The 19,934-nt window shown below is 37.2% G+C and overlaps 1 protein-coding gene across 3 annotated transcripts; it reads left to right on the top strand.

Annotated features, from left to right (window-relative positions):
- The first annotated feature begins 953 nt into the window (after positions 1–953).
- On the top strand, positions 954–18,836 carry LOC105042288 (photosystem II D1 precursor processing protein PSB27-H2, chloroplastic). Of its 3 annotated transcripts, XM_010919423.4 has the most exons (5): positions 954–1,108; positions 3,250–3,380; positions 3,480–3,898; positions 18,116–18,295; positions 18,554–18,836. In XM_010919423.4, exons 2-4 carry the CDS (start codon positions 3,296–3,298, stop codon positions 18,251–18,253), a joined length of 642 nt encoding a protein of 213 aa, XP_010917725.1. In that variant the 5' UTR covers positions 954–1,108; positions 3,250–3,295; the 3' UTR covers positions 18,254–18,295; positions 18,554–18,836. The 3 variants fall into 3 exon arrangements, with proteins under 3 accessions (XP_010917725.1, XP_010917724.1, XP_029119558.1); XM_010919422.4 differs by lacking the exon at positions 18,554–18,836 and having other exon boundaries at positions 18,116–18,529; XM_029263725.2 differs by lacking the exons at positions 954–1,108; positions 18,554–18,836 and adding an exon at positions 1,205–1,347 and having other exon boundaries at positions 18,116–18,529.
- Positions 18,837–19,934: the final 1,098 nt, after the last annotated feature.

Below are 19,934 nucleotides of genomic sequence, written 5' to 3' on the forward strand. Positions count from 1 at the left end.
GTTCCTTCAACCGATGCCTCCATATCTAGTAAGGTTGTTATTGTTGAACCTCGTTTAGTAAGATTCGCACGACTTTCATTTATTCTGACTCGTTTTAATCTCCTTCATGTGGTGCTTATGATTGTCAATTAAGATATTGAGATAGGATGTAAACGCAAACGTGCATGATAATTACAATAACCAGAAGATGAGCATATTATTTATGGTTGCACGTATATACAACATACTCCACATAACAACAGCACGGATCTCCAATGTGCATGCGGGGCGCTATGGAAGGCGGTCTATCGATCCATGGATGCTATTAATCATAGGATAGATGGCCATGCAACAACATAGACTGTGCGCCATGCCACGTATATTGCTTTGTGGCTGGCGGATGCCATTCGCGGGTGCATTACATCCTGTAGTGCTGCACGCGCACCACGGGGATCAGCGCGGATACAATACACGCTCCAGAATTATCTCCGAGTTTTTAAGATCCTCTCCAATTTCGAGGTTTAACTGGGGATATTTTGTTCTACATCATGTGTCGTGCATGTATTAATCATTATGTATGAACAAGTCGGCCTCCTTCAATCACTGGGCATTCTACATCCATGGATGACCGGTAATATAGAATGAAACATCTCTGGTTCTAGGTCAACGTTAAATCGGAGAAGGTTTGATTCATTCTATCTATATTTGCTAATTTCTTGAGGTGAAATGGAGGAAGAAAGTCTTTCCTCGGATTTGTTAGAGAATAAAGAACAGAGTTACAAAGAGGAAGGGGGAAGTAAAAGAAAAAGAATCATTAGCGATCAGCATCAAGGAGTAGGAGAAGTCAGCAACAGTTGAAAAGTCTGTTCTACCAAAAAAAAAAAACAGTTGAGAAGTCTGGGATATTTTGTGACATGATTAATGCTCATCAGCAATCCCGTTGATGCAAAGATCTTTTATGTAACCCGCAAATTTCCCATCGTGGGTAGGACCTCCCGGTCCCACGTAATAACCCATGGGATAAGGCCCTGGCGGACGACAGCCAAGCAACCGACCAGCAAGAGAAGTTTCTTTTGGGTGGCTGGGAAAACACACCGAATCCAAGGATTTTACAACGAATAATATAGAGGTAGGCCTCTCAAATCTCATATCCTCTTTTTCCTTCATATTTTAACACGTAAGGTTGATGTAGTTTGCTATATATATATATATATATATATATATATATATATATATATATTTTCATTAAATTGTTGGACTGATTTCTGAAACATGGGTTGGAAAACTCTACCAGGAGTAGTAGCTTAATGGCTCATGAGAAATTGGATAGCATTTTTTGTGAAAGTGGGATTTAGATTTGAAGATTCAGTTACGTTTTATTTGTTTGTTTTTTTTTTTTTTAAAGATTATTGCAATGTCATTTACTGATTTTCCTACTTCAGGAACAGCAAAGATTATTTACTTTTTTGAGATTTTGCACAATTTGGTTTTTAATTTGATGCTGCTGAATTCCATTTCTCTTTTCTCAACATATTCTGGTCATAGTTGCATGAAATTAGCTGCTGTTTGAACCTGAAGTTTACTTAGCTAAGAAATGCTAGAGTGTTTCGGTCCATAAATTTTTCCATGAAGTGGAAAATTCCTATGAGGGTATGAGGGATTTGCGTGTAAGTTCACAATCAAATAAGAATTGATGAACATGAGTTTACATGGTTGGAAAGGAAAAGAAGAGGAGAGAGAAAGAATCTGGTAAGGGAGAAGAACTTAATCTGTTATTTGATTTTTCTTTTATTAATTAAAATATACTGGTGTGGAGGATAAACAGAAAAGGGACATGGAGCCGGTATCTTCTGCTTAGATTTTTAAGGACTGGCTGCATATATAAAACAGGGCTTGACATGATGTTGGATTATGGTGTGTGTAGGCTTGGCCAGATCAGTCATATTCTGCTTGATGATGAACTTGCAGCTTAATTATAATCAAATTGAAATGCAAACTGGGCTATACACCACAGTTGCGCCCCTTTTCTTCATGGGAGGAGGTTCTGAATTTATATCATGCCGGCCTTGGATCTCAAGCATTCAGTTCATTCTCATAGGTGGTGCTCCCATCATTATTCTAAAAAAGGAAGGAAAAAAAAAAAAAGACCTAACATGGTTATGAAAAGCCTCTCCTCAAATCAAATTATGCTGGCCATGCTGGTAAAAAGTTCTCATAATTTGTTATTTCGATCTAAATCTGCTAGAAGAATAGGTAATGACAAAGAAGCTGAAGGATCTTGGGTACAGCAAAAAGAAAAGCTCTTGCTGGCTTTCTTTTTTAATTTTAAAAGGTGGTTTGAGGGTTCAATTATTAAGATTCAAGAAGGGAGTAGGCAGGGAGCAAGGATCTATAAGGGACATAACTTCTTAGACTTTCGGTAATGGAGGGGTGATGCTTGTCTATACTGTGCAAATTCAATCAAGTTAATCATGTCAGTTTCAGAATAGAATCTTGCATTCTCAATGAAATACTTAACTGATGAAATAATAACTAAGATGTTGGTTTGTCATGCCCAGTTCCACGATCAGATAAAGTGATAAACTTCCTTTGGAATATGAAGTTATGAGTCCAATCGGGTGAACTTGTTGGCAATCAATTAAAAAGGAATAGTCTTAGATTCTGGCAATGCTCTGATGTCCTAGAGTGACAGCCATATGGTGTAAAGAGTGATGCATGATCGTTCAATGCGACTATTGAGATGAGTGGTCTTGCATGATAGGCCACTCATGGCTCTTACTATTCCATAATCATAGTTCTCTGGCTCAGACAATGTCCTAGGCATAGGGGAGATCAGAGCAAGAGGGATGGCCTAGACGACGATGCCGGTCCGGGGCTGCAGTAAGTAGATTGAGAGGTCATTCCGCCCCTTGTCCCCAAGGATGGGTAATATGTTCTCATACAATGTTGCTTCAACTTGTTCGCTTAAATTGTTGTGCGCTCAAGTCTCACTCCCACTGCCTAACACCTAGATATGCTTTCATGCACCAATAACACTGCTTCTTATGTATTCCATTTTATCCATTTTCTTGGTTTCTAATTTTTTTAAAAAAAATGAACATTAAATTATATGCTCCCTTTCTTATGCTTTTTGGCTACTGCATTCCTTTGAAATTCTCTGGCAGTATCCTTCTGATAAGAGGAACAACATTGTAATGGAAATTTTTATGATACGGTAAAAGCACTTCCTTTCTTTATGCAGTCATTGATCCAAGTGATTCTAACATGTAGGAAGTTCTGCGAAAGTCCTCTTCTCTTGTTGGTTATCCAGGAAAGAATGATTTCTTCTCTCTCTTTACCAGAAAATTGCTGCTGTTGCTCTGCAAAACGCATTAAAAAGAAGGCAAAACAGTTCTCTCCCTGTAAGTTTTGACTTCTGAGCACCACTCTTCTAGTTTATAGACATATGTTTTAGCTAATTCATCCTCGTTTAATGGTACTTTTTTTATGCAACAGAGCAGACAAACTGCAAGTGAAAGGTTCTTCAATCATATCTTCCAATGAAAGTTTGGTTAACAGAAGGCTTGCGATATTTTGTAGTGGTGCCTCTTTATTTTCCAGTATAACAGCAAATTATAACTTAACTGCATTACCCGCCAAGGCAGAAGAAAAAAACCCAGAAGATAAGGAGGCTGAGGGTGATGCTGGTGTTATTGGAGCAATCAAATCCTTTTTGGATCCCAATGAGAAAACAAAATCTGGTAAAGTACTGCCAAAGGCCTACTTAAAGGCTGCAAGGGCAGTAGTGAAGACACTTAGAGAGTCTCTAGAGGAAGGTACAAAGGATGTCGCCAAATTCAGAAGGAATGCTGATGCTGCAAAGGAGTCTATTAGAGAGTACTTAAGTGGTTGGAGGGGACAGCAAGCAGTTGTAGCAGAGGTACTCATCCTGTTGATCGTAATTTTGCTTTTCCATAATTGGGGTACAAAGATGCCATAATACTGGCAAATCATACCCAAATTCACTTAAAGTAAGGTTTGCCATATTAGTCGGTACTGTACCGTACCAGTACCAAATTGATACATAGGCTCATACCGCATCAACACTCGGTACTTTCGCCGTCTCATTCCGTACTATGTACTAACATTGTAATAGGATGGTATCGGTATGGATTTTGATATTATGACAGCAAACCTTGACTCGAAGCTTGTTCTTATGCAATGCATTTTAAATTTAAACTCTAAAAATAATGGCCCAGCTCCTTTTGCGCTGCCAAATAAATTAAACTGCACAATCTGTCTCTTTGGGAAGTTATTGATCTTTGGATTTGTTCCACAGAATCAGATGGAACATTGCAATGATCCCTAGTATGTTTCTTTGTCAACACTAAATAATGGCTTACATCAATACTCTTTCTCCTGATACCTTGTGTCTGAGCTGTTGCATATTACCGAAATAAACTTTGACTCTAGATTTAAACACTTGTCAATGATATTTGTTTCACTTTGTAATTATCTGGCTGTTAAGTATATAATTATATATTAACAGAAATTTATGTTCATACAAGGTCCATCATGCCAAGAGGATCTAGCGGAGCCTGTCCCAGTTACTTGATTTTGCCTTGATGTAGAAGCCCAATCTATAAGTTTCTATTTAGCTGTTCATCTCATTCTGATGTGCTGGAACAACTGACCCTGCTTGCTCACATCCATTGTGATTATTTTGCTACCCTGGGTTCACATAGCAACAAAGAGATTAAATGAGCTCTGTTGGCCATTTTTCAGCCTTGGATTCTGTGATTTCCTTCAGAACATTTTTGAGCATTCTATGATCTAGTTGCTATCATGAGATATGTGAAAAATAAGGTTCAAGCAGCTACTTAGACTTGTGTTAGTCATGTTTAAGATAGATTATACTAGTTATTGGAGCCAACTTGGGATGGGATGTGAAGAAAACATCAAGGAGGCAATTTTGGAGTTCTAAGAAGGCAATTTCGTATTCTTATTGGCATGTGAAAAAACTTGATAGAGAGGGAAAGTGTTCATAGTTATTGGTTAGAATAGCTTCGTTGCAGAAGACGATTCAATTTGATATAGTCTTGCAGTAATTTCAAAGTCTAAAATGGAAAATGTTTTCATTGAATGGAAATTTTTGGAGCTCTAAAGGAGGAACTATCAAACTTCTATTAGTGTGTGAAGAAACTTAATGGAGAGGGCAATGATTGTTCATGGTTGTTTGTAGGAGAATTCTTCTATGATATATGTTCTTGCATTGACCATGGCCTGGACAACTGATCAGCTGTCTCCTTCTCTTCTTCTTCTTCTACTTCTTTTCATGTTTTAACTTTTTCTCCTTCCTGTTTGGTATCTTCTTGCTTTGCCTTGCATTTCTCTGTTCTTACCATCTATTATTATTTTCCTTACTCAAATGATGGCTTCGTTATTGCTGATCATACTTTTTTATACGTATATCAAGTTGAGTCTTCACATTTGTTTTTTTGCCAACTAGTGAATTCTAGAACTCATGATCCTTCATGTGTACTATTGGAATGTGCCTTTGCTTGACTACATTATCATATTGTGGAACATTAGTATTTTTCTACGAGCATAATACAGTCAATAGCTTATGACCCCTCATCATGTTATTTCAGAATGTATCTTATTCGAGGGGATGATGAAGGCAGTATTGCTTTTTCTTTTAAAATTAAAAAAAAACACAGGAAAATATAACGGCAAGTTTAATTAAAATTTCTGTCAATGTGAAATAAAATCTTCTAAGCAATCTGATATGAAATATATTTTAAGGTTTCACAACTAATGTGATTGATTCTTCTTGTTTCTCTCTTTTTTTCTTTTTTTATTGGGATGGTAGATATCAAATACATGTAATTATCCAAAAATGTAACTTGAACATTAATTGTTAGCATGTTGCTCTTGGTTGATAGGTCACCTGCAAGCGTTTTGCTTGGTCAAGCTTAGAAGTCAAAACACCTTTTAACCATTTAAACCCAGTGTTGCAATTAAAAAGTAGTATATCTATTTCAGCAATCCTGCACACTTATCATGGCACATAGGCTTCAGTTGTCAGTGTGGCTCGATGTATCATAGAAAATCTTTTTTTTCCCTTTCTTAATCCTACTTGGTCAATACTGTTGGATTTTTATGGTTTCATGTACGCATGATTTTTCAAAATAAGTATGCAGCGGAATTTAAAAATTTTTTCAGATTAAATCTAATTTAATCTAAGCATGCATAAAATCAAATCTTAAAACCATAAATAGGATCATCATATGTGAGATAAGATTCAGATGCAGAAATCAAATAGAAAAAAATAAATATAAAACATACCTGGACATGGATCAATCTTCAACACGAACTGATGATCATGGATGTCTTCCGAAGATCTCTTTTAGCCGCACAAGCATCCGGCCTCTACGGATATCTACACGAGACTCTGATCTGACCAGAAGTCTTTTGATCTCACTGGGGTGCTAGCTTCCTTGCAGAGATCGCATGTTGACGGTTGAAAATCTTCTTTTCTCTCAAGACACTCTTGGAGAACAAGAAGATGTAAGAGGATCTTGATCTCTACGCTAGAGATCATGAGAAGAACTTTTTCTTCTCTTTTCTTCCTAAAATCCATGCACCAAATCTCTACAATAGAGATGTAGAAATTTTGTCCAACTTTTGGACAAAGGGAAGAGGAGACATCCATATCTAAACATGGACAAGAGGGAGAGATAGAGATGTCTAAACAACCAACACTTGGTTGTTGTAAGAAAGAAGAGATCAAATCACCAACTTACCTCGCGCCAAATCTTTTCACGCCGTTCCACCTTTCCCCCACGGTATTCATGCACAAAAAGGGCTCCTATTTGGCGTCATAACTTGATGGAAATCTCATCTAAACTGTCTCATATGCTGGTGGTTTTTATAGGCCAACAAAGAGTCCTAATTTGAAAAGGAGATAGAGTCCAAACTAGTTAGGACTCTTCCTAATTTTGTGCCACCCATATACAATCAGATCTCAGCCCAATTTTTACACGATAAAGAGGGGGTTTAATGAGGATTCTTACATGCTAAAAAGGGAGTGGAGAAGTGGCGTTAAACTGGTTGTGGCGTGGATACAAAATCAGGTTCAACGTGAGACTTGTTTGGTGGTGCATGGAAGGAAGAATTTTAGACCCTTGGGACTCTTCATTAGATGGTTGTCTTCAACCAATTTAAAACACCAATTAATCTTAATCATATTAAGACCAGATTAGACTCAATTAGATGGAAAATCAAACCTGATTTGGAGCCCAATCTATTTAGATTATATGTCTCCTAATTAGAGGAGTCCTAGTCCTATTGGACTCTTTCTTGGTGCTTGAGTCAAACTCAATTTTTTAATCCTAATCCAATTCGGATTTGGTGCACCCATGAAGATTCCTAGTCCAAATAGAAATCCATACATTTTAGTCTAATTAGGAATTGGGTCAAACCCAAATTCTAATTCAACTGGGACTAATCATCCGATCCTTTTGGGATTATCCTATAACCCTATTGGGGTTGATCAAATCAAACCCATATTGAGTCAAATAAAATTCAATTAAATTGGACTTGATGCAAGCCCCATTGCTCAATCAAATTGAGCCAATTAGTAATCCTATTGTTAATCAATCCTACTATAACTCACTAACTCTTTAGTCAGTTATATAATGCAACATTTGCATTAGATCAATTATCAATCAAATTGATAATCAAATTCTGTTACGATTCATAATCGTAATTCAACCATCTGATAAGTCAAAAGCCTCTTTTGTGTATGACCCCATAGATTCTATTCTGTCTGGTACTGAGATATATTATGATTTCTATCACAATATCATTGAAACTCTTTTCAATGGGTTGGAACAATTCTAACTCTGTCCATCAAGGATCATTGATCATCAAGATGATACCTATGAGTCTCACAATCCACCAATGACACCTAGCAGTATATAGTGGCAATCCAGCAGAATAAAAGATGAACCTCTAGATGTAGTTAACATATGATACAGTCCCTTTATTGTGAATCCTGACCAAATGACAGGTCATGGATGAATCGTCAAATCTCAACATCGGTCTTATGATAGATTCAATCAGTTTGAGTCTATATGTGACTCTATGAAAATTCTTTTCAATCAATCACACTGCTATGGCCATAGACTTAGAGACTTAGTCTTTTAAATCCCATAGGACTACTCCCTTCTGCTAGGATCGATAGATCCCATCTTGATGCACATCCCACTCCTACAGTGGACTAACTGTCGCTAACATCCACTACAAAGGCTTATTGAAATTCATGTTGATATGTCATCAAACTCCAGCAGCCTCATTGCGAGCAGTAATGTCATCTCAGATCAAAGGATCAGTCATACAACTGCAGCATCGAGAAAATCACTAACGAGTGAGCAGACATCCATGTAACTTCTCGTGTTGGTCACGCTCAGTGCTAGTTGTTCTCTAATAACCACCTGCACTATCGCTTTAGTGTCTTTACACTGTAGACTCGAGATCCATCTATCTGGAGGAAGCGATCCGTGCACTGATCTATTCGGATCAATCACCATCTCCATGATGATCCTATGATCAGGAGCAATTTAGGAACTAACCATCAATGACACATGTCTCAAATTCTCAACTCTTTGAGAATATCTGTCATTATCTTGTTAATCTCTTGGATGATTCATGGACACATAAACATGAATGGTAATATAAATGCCCAATAAGTATAAAATCATATCCTAGAGATATGAAATATGTCAGCCAAGATTGACTTCTAGGGCACACATCCAACAATCTCCCACTTGCACTAAAGCCAATCTGTCATGTACCAAGCCTCATCTTCAAAAGACAGGCTTTAGTCTTAGGCTAGCTAAGTGACTTACCAGTGAGTCATCCACATCACATGTAGAGTTTGCTCTCTGCACCTCTATGTATTTCTACTTGAGGTAGTCGCATGTTCTACTGCTCTATGTGCTTGGATATCTGGTGAGATCTAGGCTTTTTAGCAAGGGTTATGATGCCATTGTCTTTGCAGTATAGTGTCACGGTATCTGATGGCATGACAATTAATTCTGCAACTAATATTAGAATCAGAATACATCCTACACATCTGTAGTGTACTCAACTTCCATTGATCGATTATTTGGACCCTTCCAGAATATCGACACAGGAACACACCCTATGATGTAGACATTCTACCATCAACATTAGATATAAAATCTGAATCGGTGTATCCTCCCACTCCTAGCTTTGATCCTTCTTCTAATTAAGAACATATCCTCAGTTCTTCTTAAGAGCTTAAAGATGTTTTCATAGCAATCCAGCGCTCTTGGTCTGGATACAACTGATATTTACTTGTGACATTTACTATATCAGTTCAAGTACATGACATGACATACGACTATACCCGAGAGGGTAGCAGATCCCTCTTCTAGATTTCTATGCTGAACCCTTTCAGCATCTACTCTCTGTACTTTATCTGTGAAAATACAAGTATCTAATTGCATCTATTTCTATAGATCTTTAGGATGCTCGCTTTATGTCTTTTATAGAGAAATCTATATTCAACCATATTTTAACCGATGTCAGTATTGGATACTCCCACTGACCCTTTTTAAAATTCATAATTTCTCTTTTTTGATCAAACACTTTAATCATATCATCGAAATGATTGTTTCAACTCCAAGAGTATTGTAGTTTTTGTGATCTCCTATCATAAGAAGTGAAATTCATAGGCTACTCCATACAGAAATCTTCAAAAGATCTCTTCTTAAGAAAGCTATTTCACATCCCTTTCTTGGAGTCGATGTCTCACATCGCATCGTTGTAGGTTTTAGGATCATTTCTGTGCTCCCATCTCCTATGAGAAATGACTTTCTCTACATCCTCTATCAAACATACCCAAGTACCTTTCGAGAGAATAGGAGACGCTACTATATATATAAGGTGGAGGAGGAATATACGTCTATTGGCTCATAGGTTCTTAAGGTCTCAAAGCTCGCTGCTCTTCAGAGACACTCTCTTTGAGCTTAATTTTCCTCCCACTATTTCATCTTGATTAAACAATTTTTCAAGAAGACAGCATGTCGGGTCACAATCATATTGTGATCCTTTCAGAAAGTAGTATCCCAAACTCTTTTCGGATGAGCTTTATAGACCTATCCTCTAACATATCCATCAGCTGTCTTAGACACAGGTTGGACATTCTTGAGTCTCAAAATAATCAAGATTTAGTTCTCACCATGTCATATCTCATACAGTGTGGTAGGAACAAGTTTAGAGAGAACCCAATTCCATAAAAATAAAGCATGTCCCTAAAGAAACATAAATAAATCAGTGAAGTTCATTATGAACCAAACCATATCTCATATAGTTCCATGACTCTTTTTATCTTGTTGAGCTGAGATATACTAAGAGGAGTCCAATATGAAACTATGTCATTTCTCATATAATTATCCATATCACGACTGATCATCGGTAAAGATAACGAAGTAGAAACAACTCCTTGGTTAGCACATCATATCGGCTACACACATCAAATGTATACAATGATAAATATTTCAGTGGTCTTTTTTCTCTTGTCCTATAAAAGTAGCTTGGTCATATTTTCTTAAAGAGATGATGCACAAACTAGATATGACTCGACAGTCAATGAGACCAAAGGCCCATATTTCTCCAGTTTGTTAATCATTTCTTCTCCAATATGACTTAGCCATAGGTTTCACATATACTCTAGGTTTTATCTCAACTCTGAATTTCTCAGATCCAATGACATTCACTACTTGCTCAAGTAAGTTTATATATGCATCATCATGCAAATGATAGAGACCGTCTCCAAGAATTAAATCCAAATGATGATCGCGAAGGATAGATACCCATGGCCGCAGCAGCAACTGTTGCCCTAGAGCCAATTCAAAGGTTACTTTCTCAGTCCTCTATCTTCCCATCGACTCTACACTAGAGTCTACAGCTCAACTGAGAGAAGAAAAAATCGTAAGGATAACATTGAGCAATCTTAACATGCCTACTCTAGGCGTGTCATTGTTTCTTTAGGCTCTCTAGGTATTTACTTCTGAACTCTTTCAAGGTTTCTTTGTTATCAACACTTTGATCAATTTAGATAAGACGCCATGATGATCTTTTATATGGTAATTTATCATAAACTGTCCATATAAACTAATCAGGGATCACAGGATCAAATCTATAAGCAATTTCTTGTGCATGATCATGTCAAGCCTTTCAAGCTCTTTAATTTATTTGATCATTATCAAATAACAATCATAGACTGACTGTCCATCATGCATCATATGCACTGTGCGACTCTGATCACCTCACAATATTTGCAGATGAATCAACGTGTCGTAGGCAGTAAACATGTGCTCATGCATAGCACCTATCTTAATTGTCATTGTCCCTCCACTCATCAAGTATAGCTCGTTAACTATGGGTTGGACAGATTGTTAACATCAGAATAACCTGGTAAAGAACATAGCTTAATTTTCTAAAATTAAGAATAATTCTTAAATTTGTGAGCCAGTCTATGTAATCAGTTTCGGTGAATCGGTTGATATCTATGATTCAAGCTAGAGAATTGAAAGCTAACACAATGAACAGCAGAGAGCAAAGATTCTAGTTGAATGTTTGTACTTATTTCATAATTTGCTTTAGAGACTTTTAGATGCAAAAAGAGACTTCCACTATTTTATCAGATCTTCCACACTCTCCGGGTGATAAAACGAAAATTATAACACGATAAGTGGGTTTCTAGTGGGTACTGCGGTCCCACTGATATCGTGCACCTCATCTAACAGTTATTGGTAATACGAATGAACATCGATGCGTGGACAACTCTTTGCCCAGATGCTTCTCTAAGCACGTTGCAGCCACTTGATCTCCAAGTCATGTGGACTCACCTAACAGTTATTGCCCGCACTCTTTAGTTAAGCCAGACCCACCGTACACAAGTAGGTGTAAAGTCGTTATTGGATCCCTCACCTAATAGTTATTGGGCCCAACCCCATCTTTACTTTGGAGCAACTCCTTGCGAATAGAGTGGTTGTGTATTTCCGATGCAACCGAACCACTGTGACCAGCCGAAAACAATCAACACCGGTAGCACGTCCGCACATCTACAATGGTGGAAGATCTTGGACTTAATATTTGATGGAGAGATTTAGGTTTAGGTTTCATCTAATCAGTCATCACATGACTAATGTGATTGGCATGGGCTAAATCAAACCACCAAGCAACCATATTTGAGACTCAATCTTTCAAATTGATCAGGTAAATGGAGATTGGTGGGGTCCCCCCATTGCTTTTCTTAGACATCAATAAATTAGTCAGGTAAGCGAACGGAATCAATTAAATAACTACCTTTCAATTACTTGTCTTAGACACCACTTGGACAATTGACCTGAATAGATTAGCTTAAGTGAATCAGACTCGAGCCATAGAGTCGAATTAGGTCTTTAGGTTAATTGATTCTACATATGGGTGTCAATCGATTCGATCAACAATAATTGTATGATCTCAGGCTCTATTGACCTCATCCTAATCAATACTTGACTCAGTTTGATCAACTGCTAAATTGATTTAGACCCAATATGATCAAATCAAAAACTTTTTAACGTAATCAAATTACAGGACCTAACTTGATCTATCCATGACTAATCCCTCATGTACAAACACTAATTTCAGATCTTAAATCAAAATTTTCAGATCTAAATTCTTTGCATGACTTGTAAATTTTGATCTCGAAATAATTTCAGATCATACATACAAATATGTATCACATACATAAACAAGTTCAGATCATTGAAACAAATTTCAACTCTAAACATACTTTCATATATCATATATATGAATCAAAACAGATCTCAAAACTCTTTTCAGATCTAATTAACAAAACATATATCACATATATGCTTTAAAAATCAGATCTAAAAGTTCAATTTAATTAAAAATTTTAATATCGTTCTAGGACAACTATTCAGCATAATAAATTATGCCAGGACAATCTTATATCAGAACGACATCAAAACCATTCAGATCTGAAATTTTTCTCTACAGATTTCAAATATAAATTTTAATCTCATGCATATGACGTGGCTTTGATATCACTCTTAGATTTTTATGGTTTCATGCACATATGATTTTTCAAAATAAGTACGCAGCGGAATTTAAAAATTTTTCAGATTAAATCTAATTTAATCTAAGCATGTATAAGATCAAATCATAAAACCATAAATAAAATCATCATATGTGAGATAAGATTCAGATATAAAAATCAAATAGAAAAAAATAAATATAAAACATACTTGGACATGGATCAATCTTCAACATGAACTGATGATCATGGATGTCTTCCGAAAGTCTCTTTTAGCCGCATAAGCGTCCGGCCTCTACAGATATTCACACGAGACTCTGATCTGATCAGAAACCTTTTGATCTCACCGGGGTGCTAGCTCCCTTACAGAGATCGTATCTTGACAGTTGAAAATCTTCTTTTCTCTCAAGACACCCTTGGAGAACAAGAAGATGTAGGAGGATCTTGATCTCTAAGCTAGAGATTATGAGAAGAACTCTTTCTTATCTTTTCTTCCTAAAATCTATGCACCAAATCTCTACAATAGAAATATAAAAATTTTATCCAACTTTTGGATAAAGAGAAGAGGAGACATCCATGTCTAAACATGGACAAGAGGGAGAGATAGAGATGTCTAAACAACCAACACTTGGTTGTTATAAGAAAGGAGAGATCAAATCACCAACTTACCTCACGCCAAATCTTTTCACGCCATCCCACCTTTCTCCTATGGTTTTCACGCACAAAAGGGGCTTCTATTTGGTGTCATAACTTGATGGAAATCTCATCTAAACCGTCCCATATGCTGGTGGTTTTTATAGGCCAACAAAGAGTCATAATTTGAAAAGGAGATAGAGTCCAAACTAGTTAGGACTCTTCCTAATTTTGTGCCGCCCATATACAATCAGATCTCAGCCCAATTTTTACATGGTAAAGAGGGGGTTTAATGAGGATTCTTACACGCTAAAAAGGGAGTAAAGAAGTGGCGTTAAACTGGTTGTGGCGTGGGTACAAATCTGGTTCAATGTGACACTTATTTGGTGGTGCATGGAAGGAAGAATTTTAAACCCTTGGGACTCTTCATTAGATGGCTGTTTTAAACCAATTTAAAACACCAATTAATCTTAATCACATTAGGACCAGATTAGACTCAAATAGATGGAAAATCAAACCTGATTTGGAGCCCAATCTATTTAGATTATATGTCTTCTAATTGGAGTCCTAGTCCTATTGGACTCTTTCTTGGTGCTTGAGTCAAACTCAATTTTTTAATCCTAATCCAATTAGGATTTGGTGCACCCATGAGGATTCCTAGTTCAAATAAGAATTCATACATTCTAGTCTAATTAGGAATTGGGTCAAACCTAAATCCTAATTCAATTGGGACTAATCATCCGATCTTTTTGGGGTTATCCTATAACCTTATTGGGGTTGATCAAATCAAACCCATATTGAGTCAAATAAAATTCAATTAAATTGGACTTAATGCAAGCCCCATTGCTCAATCAAATTGAGCCAATTAGCAATCCTATTGCTAATCAATCATCCTATAACTCACTAATTCTTTAGTCAGTCACATAATACAACATTTGCATTAGATCAATTATCAATCAGATTGATAATCAAATTCTGTTATGATTCATAATCGTAATTCAACCATCTGATTAGTCAAAAGCCTCTTTTGTGTGTCACCCCATAGGTTCTATTCTGTCTGCTAGTGAGATATATTATGATTTCTATCATAATATCATGGAAACTCTTTTCAATGGATTGAAACAATTCCAACTCTACCCACCAAGGATCATTGATCATCAAGATGATACCTGTAAGTCTCACAATCCACCAGTGACACCTAGCAGTATGTAGTGGTAACCCAGCAGAATAAATGATGAACCTCTAGGTGCAGTTAGCATGTGATACAGTCCATCTATCGTGAGTCCCGACCAGATGACAAGTCATGGATGAACGTCAAACCTCAACATCGGTCATATGATAGATTCAATCAGCTTGAGTCCATATGTGACTTTATGAAAATTCTGTTCCATCAATCATACTGCTATGGCCATAGACTTAAGGACTCAGTCTTTTAAATCTCATAGGACTACTCCTTTCTGTTAAGATCGATAGATCCCGTCTTGATGCACACCCCACTCCTACAGTAGACCAATTGTCGCCAACATCCACTACAAGGGCTCATTGAGATCCATGTTGATGTGTCAGTCAAACTCCAGCAGCCTCACTGCGAGCAGTAATGTCATCTCAGGTCAAGGGATTAATCATACAACTGCAGCATCGAGAAAATCACTAACGAGTGAGCAGACATCCATGTGACTTCTCATATTGGTCATGCTCAGTGCTAGTTGTTCTCTAACAACCACCTACACTCTCGCTTCAGTGTCTCTACACTGCAGACTCGAGACCCATCTGCTCAGAGGAAGCGATCCGTGCACTGGTCTATCCGAATCAATTACCATCCTCATGATGATCCTATGACCAGGAGCAATTTAGGAACTAACAATCAATGACACATGTCTCAAATTCTCAATTCTTTGAAAATATATGTCATTATCTTATTAATTCCTTGGATGATTCATGGACACATAAATATGAATGGTAATATAAATGCCCAATGAGTACAACATCATGTCCTAGAGATATGAAATATATCAGCCAAGATTGGCTTCTAGGGCACACATCCAACAAGTACTTGGTCAATTGCAATTTTTTTCCTATGGTTTTGCTTTTGGAGGAAACCCCTCTAAATTGTAATATTTGTTTCGACTTGCTACTCTGAAAAGTCAACTGCATCCCTTTTTTTTTCTGAAACTGGTAACTGTTGTTAGTTTTGGGATCCTGGGAGAGTGAGAAACCATTCTAGATATCTGTGTGTTCTACACATTTACTTGAGCTGATGAGTGCCTCTCTGCTCAACTGCATAAGGCCATTTAAGTTCCTTATATCGCTTACCTTCTTTCTTTTTCTCCCTCTTAATATATGCATCCTTTTGTTAAATCTTCCTGCAAACGGATGGGAAGTTTGTCTTGAATATGTTCATTCACTTTGCCTCTAAAATGTGCATTCATATACATGGTGAAAAGAGCATCCACATTTGATGTGATATATTTTGACAGGAAATAGATTTATGCATGACATTCCTTTTTGGTGAGTATATGATATTCCTTTGATGTAGCAGGGTTGTGGAAAAGGATTTTCAAAAAATATCGATGGTGTGAAATCTTTAATCACTTGATCGGTTATTAGATATTGGAGTTTTTCTTTTCTTCTCTTATTCTTTCTCACTCTTTCTGGTGAATTGGAGTTTGAGATTTGTTTATCAAAGGTAACTTGTCTTGGAGGTGGCATTTTTTAGAGCTATGGACATTATCATCAATGTGACAGAGAATTAACCCAAATTCTTTTGAGCATTTCAAATGTGCATTGATGGACATCAAATCTAAAGACATGGAAAGTTTCATAGAGACTCAAGTTGTTCAGTGGAGTGAAATTTGGTAGAAGCAATATCTTAAAACCCAAAATTGCTTTAACAGCATTACATATTATTTGTCATCAAATCTCTTCCACTCAGTATCAGTTCTTCTCTTTTATCCTCTTCTATATATTTAAGGAGATTTGTAGTGTTTTACCTATAAAAGGACCCAATGGTATCCGAGTCTGAATAAGGTTATTTTTAGGATCTTAAAATCAAACTTTAGTATGAGCATCTCAGAATGCTCAATTTAGTCTTGAAAATCTTCTTTTGTTCTACTCCATGTGTACAGTAGTCAGTATGTTCTATTTGTTCTATTTCTTTTGAATGCAGTAGGAATGAAATGCACCAAACAGTAAACACTGCTTTTTTGGAGCTTGGAGTAGAGTTTCAGGCTTTCATATGAATCTATGGACATGGAGATCTGGCATTTTGGTACCTTCCTTTTTCTCCTTAAAACATCCATGGTTTTTGATGGGGTGACTTAGAATTAACCTTTTTTAACTGACCACAACTGGATGTACTGGTGAAAGGTACAGATAAAGTAGTAAGTTCCTTTAGAGCTATACCGATGAAGTAGTAAGTTCTTTTAGAGCTAAGGGCTTTTTGGGATGTGTCCTCGTCTCATATTTTTCGCCTCTTTTCCATCTTGCACAAACTCATTCATCTTGCACAAATCCTCGTCTCTTTTTTCATCATGGTGCTCCTGCCTGGCTCCAATGTAGTGCTTATTCCCCAAGGATCTGGAGCAAAATCTGAAGAGGAAAGGTTCAGCGCTGGTGGTGTATTTCCTGAATTTATTAACCAGATAAAACTAGGAGTGAGAGTTGGATGGACCCAGACTAGACCTTTGTGGGGCTGTTACGCACAGTTATATATATTATCTTGATATTTCTGGATAACCAACCTCATCACATTGGAGAGATACCAAAGAGAGAAATCACATTTTGAGTTTTTTGTGATTGTTTTCTTATGAAAAGAATTCTCTATTCTTTTCTCTATGTTTTGTCTTAACTCCATGGAGACTTCTGCTGGGATATTGGAGGGATCAAAGTGATTAAAATGTGCAAATTGTTTCCCATTGGTGATGGACCGTCAATTGAGAGCCTGAGAATGGTGGAAAATGATGCTGGGTTCAGGAAGTTAATGGAGTGAGCTTGGTGAGACAGAAAGCAAGGAAACATGAACAAGCAAAGATGGAGTAAGACATGCAGATTTGGAAGTATCAAACACAGAAATTAGTAATCATTTGACTTGGTAGAACTCCAGAAGTTCAATTTTTCCCTAAGTAAAATCAGAAGTCTCTAAATAAGTGGAAAAAAATGAAAAAAAGGTGCCAAAGCAAATCCTGGCATTTTATAATGATGAAAGACTCCAACAAGGTATGCATTTTCTCAGCTGCATACTCAAGTTTTCTTTTTGTAACTCGTTTGGTTCATGTACTATAAATAAATCATATTACCTATGTAACGAAAGATTATCTTGTGATGAACCAAGATATTTCATAAATTTTTTTGAGACTGCTCGATGACAAAATAATCTGACATTTGTTTCAGGAGTCATATGCTGCTCTGGAGAAAGCAATAAGATCATTGGCCAATTTCTATTCAAATGCAGGCCCCTTTGCTACACCATCAGATGAGGTTAAAGCAAGCATTCTGAATGACTTAGAGACTGCAGAGGCCTCTCTGTAATATAGCCATGGTGACTAGTAACCTTGCAATCTCTATGTTATGGTGAGTTCATTTGATAGCTAATATCAACTTGAAGCTGTATCTGTGAATGTCCTTCGTCTTTTTGCCAAATGATGAGACTAGGAATTGTTGCATCTTACTCCAACCCAAATTATGTTATCTCCATGATGTCTCGCATGCAACGTGATAAACAGAGGCTATGCAGACCATAAATGCCTACTCAAGTTGCAGCAGCTTTATCGTTTTGGTGTTGCAATGGATTTAAGATTTTTTTTCTTTTTCCTTTGTTTGCTTTTCTAGATACTGTCCTTATGGATCACCGTGGACAAGGCTTGTATCTTTGGCATGAAAAGAGGATTCATGCAATGGTTGCGTTGAGATGTGTGCAGATGGATGAATGGAGTTTGGAGTGCTTTGCGAGCTGTGTGGGACGTGGTCTGCCAGTCTGACATTGTGAAAGAAGATCATTCATTCTTTTGCGTGAAAGATATAACCTGGATCCGATCGTTGCAAGATTTGTACAGAATACTGAAGTAAGAAAATGGACAATGCGAGAGGTTTTCTTTCCTCGTTCTGGTTCTCAGGCTTGGTGTGTCTGGATGCCTTGCTATATCAAGCATGACATGCTCTTAAAACAAGGAAGGAACCAACGTTGCTTAGCCATTCATTGTTTTCTTCGTAGAGCTAAAACAGAAGAAGGTTCTTTTGATGATTCATGAATCCTAGTGTTTCTTCGTCGTGGATTCTCTTAACTTTGCCGTCTACGGCCACACCGGAGCTAAAGCCTTTTGGCCATTAGAATGGGTAAAATTCTTTGTGCACCGGGGGGGCGGTGCACAAGGTTGTGTACCGTGATGACTGGCATGATTGGCTCACATGTGGGATTGAAAATTTTTTTTTTTTTCATGCGCCGTGTCTTAGCTCCATGCGTGAGCCAATCATCGCAGACGGTGTGTGCATTCTGCACTGCCCATGGTTCACAAAGAATTTCTCTTAGAATGATGAACAACTGTGCTTAGGCCACTCGATCGGCCCAACCATTGAAAAGAGCACAAAGAGTGTCACACAATTTTAAAGCGATGGAGGGGCATAAAAAAAAAAAAAAAAAGATTGAAAGAAGACTTTTACTGGAAGTCTTCTTCTTCGATGGACTACCGATTAGAGTCTCAATCCCCACCGGTCCTATTTAAAAGAAATTGGCCTTCTCATTTCTTTCCATTAGGGGTGCAAATGGATCGGGTGGCCCATGACTCAATCCGATCCAACCCATATAGATTCGATCCAGACTATTTTAAAAAACCTATAGAGACAGATTAGATTCTAAAATTGGATTCGTTACATTTTTCGGATCGGATTTAGGTTTACTAAATCCTGATCCGATCCTAGAAATTTTTGGATTAATTTGGATCTTAAGATAAATGATCCAATCCGACTCAAATCCAATATGGAATCCAAACGCTCATCCAAACTATGGCATCTCTTAACTTAGCCTAAGTCTTTATGGAGCTCTTACAATTTTGTATTTTACTATTGGATTATGAGCAATATAGATAAATAATAGCATTACTAGCTGTCTGTATATTTAGGGGTGCAAATGGATTGGGTCGGATTGGATAATGAGCGACTTTGATCAGATCCGATTTTTTGATCAGGTCTGAATATTGAGTCAAAATCCAGCTTA

Source organism: Elaeis guineensis, chromosome 3, assembly GCF_000442705.2.
Source record: "Elaeis guineensis isolate ETL-2024a chromosome 3, EG11, whole genome shotgun sequence".
In the NCBI taxonomy this organism is placed as follows: Eukaryota; Viridiplantae; Streptophyta; class Magnoliopsida; order Arecales; family Arecaceae; genus Elaeis; species Elaeis guineensis.

Excerpts from the sequence above, each read along its gene's own strand:
- LOC105042288 (XM_010919423.4), top strand. The coding sequence starts at position 3,296 with ATGATTTCTTCTCTCTCTTTACCAGAAAATTGCTGCTGTTGCTCTGCA. Across the intron at positions 3,381-3,479 it reads GGCAAAACAGTTCTCTCCCT|ACAAACTGCAAGTGAAAGGT; the intron begins GTAAGTTTTGAC and ends GCAACAGAGCAG. Across the intron at positions 3,899-18,115 it reads AGCAAGCAGTTGTAGCAGAG|GAGTCATATGCTGCTCTGGA; the intron begins GTACTCATCCTG and ends CATTTGTTTCAG.